General features: G+C 43.6%; 1 protein-coding gene across 1 annotated transcript; it reads left to right on the plus strand.

The window, feature by feature from the left end:
* The first annotated feature begins 3,989 nt into the window (after positions 1-3,989).
* On the plus strand, positions 3,990-7,599 carry dio2 (iodothyronine deiodinase 2). The gene is made up of 2 exons (XM_077539778.1): positions 3,990-4,475; positions 5,219-7,599. Exons 1-2 carry the CDS (start codon positions 4,203-4,205, stop codon positions 5,792-5,794), a joined length of 849 nt encoding a protein of 282 aa, XP_077395904.1. The 5' UTR covers positions 3,990-4,202; the 3' UTR covers positions 5,795-7,599.
* Positions 7,600-8,524: the final 925 nt, after the last annotated feature.

Genomic DNA, 8,524 nt, shown 5'->3' on the forward strand with positions numbered 1-8,524 from the left:
ATGCATTAACCCCAACACTCCCTATATGAGTTCACATCAACATTTCAAAGCTCTGCTCCAATATCAAACCAGCGACCGCATCAAATCTTGACCAACTGTACGTGGAATGTAACAAGATAACATTCTTGGCTGACTTTTAATGTGCAACCAACAAACTGCTGAGCGTGCAGACAGAAGAATGAGAAAAGTCACCTGACGTGCACACGGCTGACATGGTCGATGAGAGGATGATTTTGAAGATAGAGCGCTGACATTGTTGTGGACGGCGATTGAAGACGGAACCGTATGCAGACATTCGGAACACTTGACAGTTGATCAACTTTTGGCTTCCTCAAATGGGAGCACTTTTGCCAATATGGACTTTTACTGCATAGTCAGCCCGGGACATGCTCAGCAAGCACAGACAGCGGATGAACTCTTGTCAAACCAAGCTCTTACGTAACATTATATAAGGTTATGCCACTTGCGAGGCCTTACTCAAGTTTTAAGGTGATGAAAGCTGCTCGTCGAGGCTAGACGACGTGTATTGATCCAACACGTCAGTTCGGAAAGTTGAGGAAAAACAAGAGATGCTTCACTTCTCCAATGTCATTTTTTGGGGAAATCATTCAAGTCGCATTGATTCAGGTGACGCGACATCTCACGTCACTTGTCAACTAAATGCTGCAATGACGGTTAGACGCTTCTCAAAAGTGCTTTGAGATGAATCAAAGCCTCAAATGTGAAGATCCGAATTTATTAGGCAGCCATAACTTCAAATTAAATCCAAGCAGATTTCTGGGTCAGTAAGGCCTTTATGATTTTCAGACCAAATCAACTGCGAAAATCATGCGCTATATCCGTGGAAGAAGACGAGGATTTCATCTGGAAATGTGACTAATGTACAAGCATCCGTTAGTTCAACAAAGCAAACGCCACAATTGGTGCTGGAAAAAATCATCTTGAAACAGTCAAATTTACAAATGGAGCATGCATCTTTCCAACAAAAAAAAAAAGAAGGCATATTTCAATACTTATTCATCGACAAGATCATTTTGTCCTCGTGTGTTGTCCTGCGCACAGATGAAAGAATCCTGTGCTGGTTGAAGGAACTTTGTTTTACAGAGTTCAGTCAGCCGCTGCGATGGAAGTTTGTCCTGTCGGACATTCCGGTTACCTCATTCACGGAATATTGTGGATTCGAAGAAGAAACGCTATACCGAGAAAGAACATATTTTCTTGTGTAGTGCCAAATAGTGGTGCTAAAAATGCTCATTTGAAGGTCAATTACAGATATTACACTAAAACCGTCCAGTACACTTAAGTCAATGTTATTGCCCCCTAAAATATACAAAATGAAGTGATTGTTATAATTTTATCTCAGCCAAACAGCCCCTAAAATAAATGAAATGATTGTTATAACGCAGCCAAACAACAAACAATTTGGTGCTTAACCGCTCGTCTACAGGAAAGTTTAAGACACAATTTCGATTGGTGAACTGGGGTGACGTCATCTGAGTCTGCTGGGATTCTCGTAAGTTCACTCGGGTCAGCAACCAAATCATTTTTGAGTTTGCCAACATAAGTTGGTGAATCCATTTGTCAGCCGTCTTTCGATGAGTCAGTCAGCGAAATGAAGCAAACGACATACAAGAGTTGATGTCAACAACAATGGCCTTAATTGGCTTTGCATCCAATTTGTATCCGGATCCAGAAAGGTGCCTTGTTCATGCCGTCCAGTTCGGACGCCAAAACGACCTCCATCAGTCCTTTTCGTATCGATTCCAAGGTTGGCTTCAAGGGATAGTTGGCATTTTTGGACACGAATCTCCATTTCATCCTCACCTGCAGTGAGCGCGATCAGCACCGACTTCCCCCTGTGACGCGAGTTCTGCGAGAGGAAAATCGTCCGGCAAGCTGGCTGGCGTCAAGTCAATAAAGCAACAAAAACTTGCAGACAATTTCTGTTGAGCTCAAGTGCGTTTTGTGGGACGATGACTCCTACTCTAAATTGAATACATGAATTACAGAGCCATTATCCATGAGAGAAGTGCAAACGATCTGCCGCCTTCAAAATACATGGATAATGAGAACAAAGCGGCCATTAGTGTCCGAAGTTGGTTGCTGTATCGCCCTGGTGGTCTCCTGGCCGAAAATGGGCTCGTCCTTGTCTCTCGTTTTTTTGACGTGCCAACCATAAACTTGTTTGACAGCGTGCGTCGGAAGTGTGACACAATCTGGTCATTGTGGAACAACAAAGTGTCCTACTTCCCACGCTGGCACAGGGTGCGTTTGTTGCCCGTGGCTCTCCACGCCTTCTTGCCAAGTGCACAACTTTCAGCCACCATGTCCACATTATGGCTCTTCATAGTCCCCTTGCGCAAGGCACATTGAGGAGCACAATGTGTCTTTTCTTATCACTTCCTTCTTACTTGAAAGCTTTTTCAGTCATTCCAAAATGTTTCTGACGAGGTTTCGAGTATTGGCGGGATTCTGATAGCAGTCGAGTGCTAATGAGCAGGCCGTGCTCACGTTATCGTGAGGAGTTTAAAAAATACATCAAACTGTTGAAAAAATGACCCCAGCGGGCTCTGTCGACTAAACAAAAAGGCAAATGTCCAGAAAAATCAACTTCATTCTCACCTATCCCACAAGCATCCGGAGGAAGTTTCAGTCCAGTTTCCGCACACTTCACAACACTGAAGCCGTAACAGACTTTCTTCCGTTGGCATCACCCGCACACCGTTTAACACCCTTTCATTCATCCTACTTGGATGGACTGAACGGAAGTAGTTTGTCTTGTTGGCTTTCCTCACGCATGCAAGGCAACGCAACTTTAGTTGTAGAGCACATTTCATACACGAAGCAACTCAATGTGCTTTACACGCACAAAACATCAACAAACAGTCGTTAACATTCAGAGCAAAGAAGAGAAAACAAAAGTCGGTTACAAAAGGTAAAAACATTTGGCGTAAGGAAGTTTAAAATAATAAAACATAATAATTAAAAGGGAAAAAACGTTAAAGCTGTTTAAAAGTCCTTAATCAAAGGTATGAGAGAAAAAAAAGCGCAAAGTTTTCAATCTGGATTTAAAAGCATTTACGCTGACTTCACTTCTGTTGGCATCCTGTTCCATTGGTGTGCAGCATAACAGCTAAATGCAGCTTCACCATGTTTGCTTCGAAATCTGGGTTCCACTAGTTGGCCCAAGTCTGGAGATCTCAGAGCCCTCAATCAGCACTTCTTGAAGATATTCCGGACCCAAACCATTCGGAGATTTATAGACCAGTAGCGGAACTTGAAATCTCTTCTACAGGAGACGTGTCATGTAATGTAAGTGAACGTGTGTCGTTACATTGAGAGCTGATGTCAGTAAAATTGCATTAAAAAAAAAATAAAAATCTTTCATTAATTATAAAAAGAATCGTGTTTCTTCGTCTCCCCAAACATATCTTACTTTATCACCCGCCATCGCTTGTGATTATAAACGTACGTGTGACATAATATCGGTCAAAACGTGCGACGTATCGACCCTTCATCACGTCTGCCTCGATTTTACAATCAGAGGTTAATGTTATGACCAACCGTATATGAAAAAGCTGCCGGCAGCCCAAATAATGATCTCATCTCTGTTTGAGCTGTTTGAGCCATTCGAGCACACAAGTTCGCCAGAGCCTTGCTAGCTGATTTAGCAACTCTTTTCTAGCTCACACTGATTGTTTTCTAAGTCACTCGCATTGACGTCCTGACCCCCACCACTAGGGGCGCACTTGAACGTGACGTCACACTGGAAGGGTCGATATCCGGTCTTGTAGTCGCTATTTCCGTCGCCAAAATGCGCATTTTCCTATCGGCTTCAAAATTTAAAACTGTTTTTTTTTTTTTTTTTTTGTGATTTTGGGCCGTTTTTCGAATTTCTGGTGTTTCCATTCAGTGTCTTTTTCGTCATTCTTGAAAATTCGACTAAAACTAGGCGGATGGAAACCCCACTAGTGAGGCAGAGTCCTATTTTCACTCGTTCATTCATTTGTTTCTATATCGGTCCTTGAAAACATGCCTTTGCATGAAAATGGCCAGTGGCACTAAATGTTTGGCTTGAAAAAAGTTTGTCTTTGCAATATATTGATGCAAGCTGCGCGTGAGACTGAGCGACGTGATCACGTGACGGCGTCGCGCTCGTCAAGTTGCTTGCAAGCGTGCACGGGCCGCGCACGCTTGCAAGCATGCGGGCAGTGACTGAGCCGCGCAACAGCAGCTGTGAGCGGCACAAAATGGGGATGGCCGGCGAAGATGTGCTGGTGACGCTCCAAATATTGCCAGGCTTCTTTTCCAACTGTCTCTTCCTGGCGCTGTACGACTCGGTGGTGCTGGTGAAGCGGATCGTTTCGCTGCTGAGCTGCTCCGGGGCCGCCGGCTCGGACGAGCGGCGCCGCATGCTGACGACGGCTGGGCTGCGCTCCATCTGGAATAGTTTCTTGCTGGACGCTTACAAAAAGGTGAGCGAGCGAGCGAGCGACTGACCGGTGGGCAAAAAGTACCCGCAAAAGTAGCCTCAAAAGTCTCACATGACGTGATTAGCCTGTTACATGTGACTTTGTCGCAGTTTGGTTTTTTGTTTTGCTTTGGGGTTTTTCTAGGAGGACTTCATCAATTGAGTGGACAAACAGCATACGCCAAAGCACAGCTGATGCCATGAACCTTTCGGCCCAGTTTTGTTGATTTTGTCATATCACATCCCGACTTGCATGACCAGCTCAGCTGCAATGTGAGCACATGCGTGTCTGTAATCATATTTCATTGTCGTTCTGTAATCTGACAGCAGAACCAGAAATAACAACGACTGTGCCAGATCTGTCTGCATTGAAGTGCAGTTCGATACGTGCCAATGAGAAGAGGCATGACAAATTGTATATTTTTTTGTGTGTCTTTTTCTCCTAGCAGCGCATGTCAGTTAGAATGAAAATCAGGCCAATAGCTTGTCGCACCAGCACCAGCGGGCGTTTCAGGAGAGAGATTCAGCTTTTGATGGCGCCGTTTAAAGCAAACAGTAGCATGATGTTCCAATTGTAAATATTTGACCAAAGTCACAATTCCTCCCCAGCTAATCTAATCGCCGACTCTTAACATAGAAACCTGAAAGAGACCAAAAGAGTTCAAATTGGAGAGACGCAGATCAGAAAATCAGATTTGGCATCGCTCGATGGGAGGCCAACGTCAAATCCTTCTCGTTCCTTCTTAGGTCAAACTCGGCTGCGAGGCACCCAACTCCAAAGTGGTGAAGGTGTCGGCGAGCCCTCAGCGGAGCAGCAAGAACGAGCAACAGGCCGCTGTGGTCCGAATCCGGGACGAGTGCCACCTCCTGGATTTTGAATCGTCGGGTCGCCCTCTAGTGGTCAACTTCGGCTCGGTCACATGACCCCCCTTCGTCAGCCACCTGCCGGCTTTCCGGCGCTTGGTGGAAGACTTCAGCGATGTGGCGGATTTTCTGCTGGTGTACATTGACGAGGCGCACCCGTCTGACGGCTGGGTGGCCCCGCCCATGGGCCCCTGCTCGTTCAGCGTCCGCAAGCATCGGAGTCTCGAAGAGAGGCTGTGCGCGGCGCGCAAGCTGATGGACCGCTTTGCTCTGCCGCCGCAGTGTCAGCTGGTTGCTGACTGTATGGACAACAACGCCAACGTGGCTTACGGCGTGGCCAATGAACGCGTGTGCATCGTGCAACGCAGAAAGGTTCGCTATCTGGGCGGCAAGGGCCCTTTTTTTTACAACCTGAAGGATGCGCGGCAGTGGCTGGAACAAAGCTACGGCAAACGGTAGAAATCCGAAAAGGCAACCGCAGCGTCCCGCTCTCGTGCTCCCAAATGGAGGTCAAGATCGCAAAGTGACGGCACAAAACGTCCACACTTGTGTTGATTGCTGAAGTTGAAGAGAGAGAAAAAAATCGAGAAATAACAACTTGCTATTTTTGCAGCGTCGTAAAAAAAAAACAATGTCAAATGAAAGTAAAAAAAAGCACTCGAAAGTCACGTTCTAGTTCGTTGGGCTCTTGTATGAGCGTCCAAACAGCATTTGGCAAACGTTGCTCAAATTAGGTCCGTGCAACATTTCCCCTTTTTGTTTCTCCATTCACAAGGACTGTAAACGAGCAGTCCAGCCCCAAACTCACAATTATATTTGAGCAAGTCGTTATTGTGACTGCTTCCTGGGTCCAGTTCGAAAGACTTTTTTTTTTTTTTTTTTTTTTGTTCTTGGGCATGATATGTTTTTGTCTTCCAACTTGTCGTAAACTTGTGATACGTGAAGCTTCTGGAACAACGTCTGCATTGAATCTCTCCAATTTCAGTGGACTTATTACGTGTAGTTGAACCTCAAGAAATTGCCCTATTCAGTAAAATGACATGCATATATTATTCCAACAAAGAATGAGGATATGCGCCATTTGAAAGTGATCTAAATTCAAATGACAATAATTAGAAAACTCTTTTCAACCTTCATACAAATTAATCCAGCACAAAATTCACCACCTTTAATATGTTTTTCTTTCTTTCTCAAAAGTATTAGGCGGAATATAAAATGTTTTTAACATTCTTAAGGTGCTCGCCAGCCTGAAGTCGTGTCATAACACGATTTTTGCCAGAGATGGTTTCTTATGAACTGATGAGAAAGTGTGCGTTGCAGGCTTGCACAATTGCTGCTCATGTGCCAAAAGAGAAGAAGAAATGACGAAGTGGACCGTACGTCATCTAAACACGTCCAACTGCTGTCATTTGGTCCCAATAAAAGTTGTCGGTCATGATTCAATGTAAGTACACAATCTATTTGTGCAGTATTTATTGCTGTACTCAATAAATATAGCTTGCGGGGTCAGTCAACAGCTACTTATATAGTGTGGAGAACATAAATAGATGACGGCATCTGCCTGAAAGCAGTTTGTAAGATGTCTCAAGAAGACAACACTCGTGCGCTTTCCATTGTTGACTTGGTCCACTCAAGAAACAAGAAACATGCTGCTGCAAATGTGGGATTTAAACCAGCACCGCTTGAAGTGTTCATAGCCGTTTTTAATGTGAATTGATCGGTAAAAGGGGAAGCTGCATTGTGGAAAATTCCATGACAGTCATGAAAGCAAACGCATGACTGCTAACAAGACAAGTTTCAACAAATCTTGAATGGATACTTTATCTGCTGAAACTAATTCCATATTCATTTCATGTGTCGGGTGTTGATTTTCAAATACTTGCACCATTGTATTCTCACAACAATTTATGCTTGATTTAAATCGTGCACCCCTGCAGATTTTCCCAACATGTTTTCTATTCCATTGATAAACAAAATGGATGTTAGCGTACAGGCGTATTGTTTGTTTTCTGTGCAGTGTGAGTGTCCGTGTGTCAGATGCTTTTCCCTCCTGCTCATGATGATAAAGGTGTACTGATGAAAACCTGCGATGAAAGAGTGTAACTCAGTCTCCGGTTGGATAGCAAACCACACCTCATCAACTCAACAACTGCATCTCTTCTTTTATGTCGACCCCGCAACTTTTTGTCGCCACAAACCACATTTTATTGTTTCAAATTCATGCTATGTTCCTGACTATTTTGTTGAGGAAAATAAAGTGGGAAATAAAGCCAAATGTATTCAGCTGAATATTTGATCTTTCCCGTTCAAGGTGATGATGTGATGCATGATCGGCCGTCCAACAGTCAAATCCAATTCACATCACAAGAAGCGGCCATACTTGAATTTTCAAGGCTTCCAGCTCAATTATGCCACGAGGGCCGCCAGGATATTCTGTGGCTCATGTTTTTTGTTTTGGTCTAGGACGGTGGTGTCCAAACTATGACCCGGGGGCCATTTGCAGCCCATCGTCCATTTTTCAGTGGCCTGCGACATATGCTAAAAATGCCATTTGACTCAGTTCAAATAAAATAAAACCAAAATGTTTGGAGATGGTCAAAGTAAGAAGCGAGAGTATCGAAAAACAGGTGCCATGAAAGGTTATTTGAGTTAACTAAAAATAATGACTGCGATTGGCTGGCAACCAGTCCAGGGTGTCCCCCGCCTACTGCTCAAGGCCAGCTGAGATAGGCTCCAGCACCCCCCGCGATCCTTGTGAGGAATAAGCGGTCAAGGAAATAGATGGATGGATACAAATAATGAAAAAACTACAAATAAATTCCAAAAACAATATTGTTACAGAAATAAAATAAAAACGAAAATGCTTTTAAAAAAAACAAAACTTACAAAACTAACTATAATTATAGCAAACATGTCCTTCCTTTTAGTCTTTGGTCATTAATTGAATGCATGAGCCTTTGGGGATGATTTCAAATGTGATTTTTTTTGTAGATTTATTTTGATATAAACCGGAATAATAAAAGTATGTCAGACAGAAGTGACGTCATCTAGCCGCAGCCAATTGCAAAGAACTTCAGCTGACGTTCGTTACTCCCATGCTGTTTTTTAAATATTGCGCACAAGTAATACACATAAAAAAAATAATAATACTAATACTGAAACTAACAAACTAAACTAAAACTAAGCATT

Source organism: Festucalex cinctus, chromosome 12, assembly GCF_051991245.1.
Source record: "Festucalex cinctus isolate MCC-2025b chromosome 12, RoL_Fcin_1.0, whole genome shotgun sequence".
Lineage (NCBI taxonomy): Eukaryota > Metazoa > Chordata > Actinopteri > Syngnathiformes > Syngnathidae > Festucalex > Festucalex cinctus.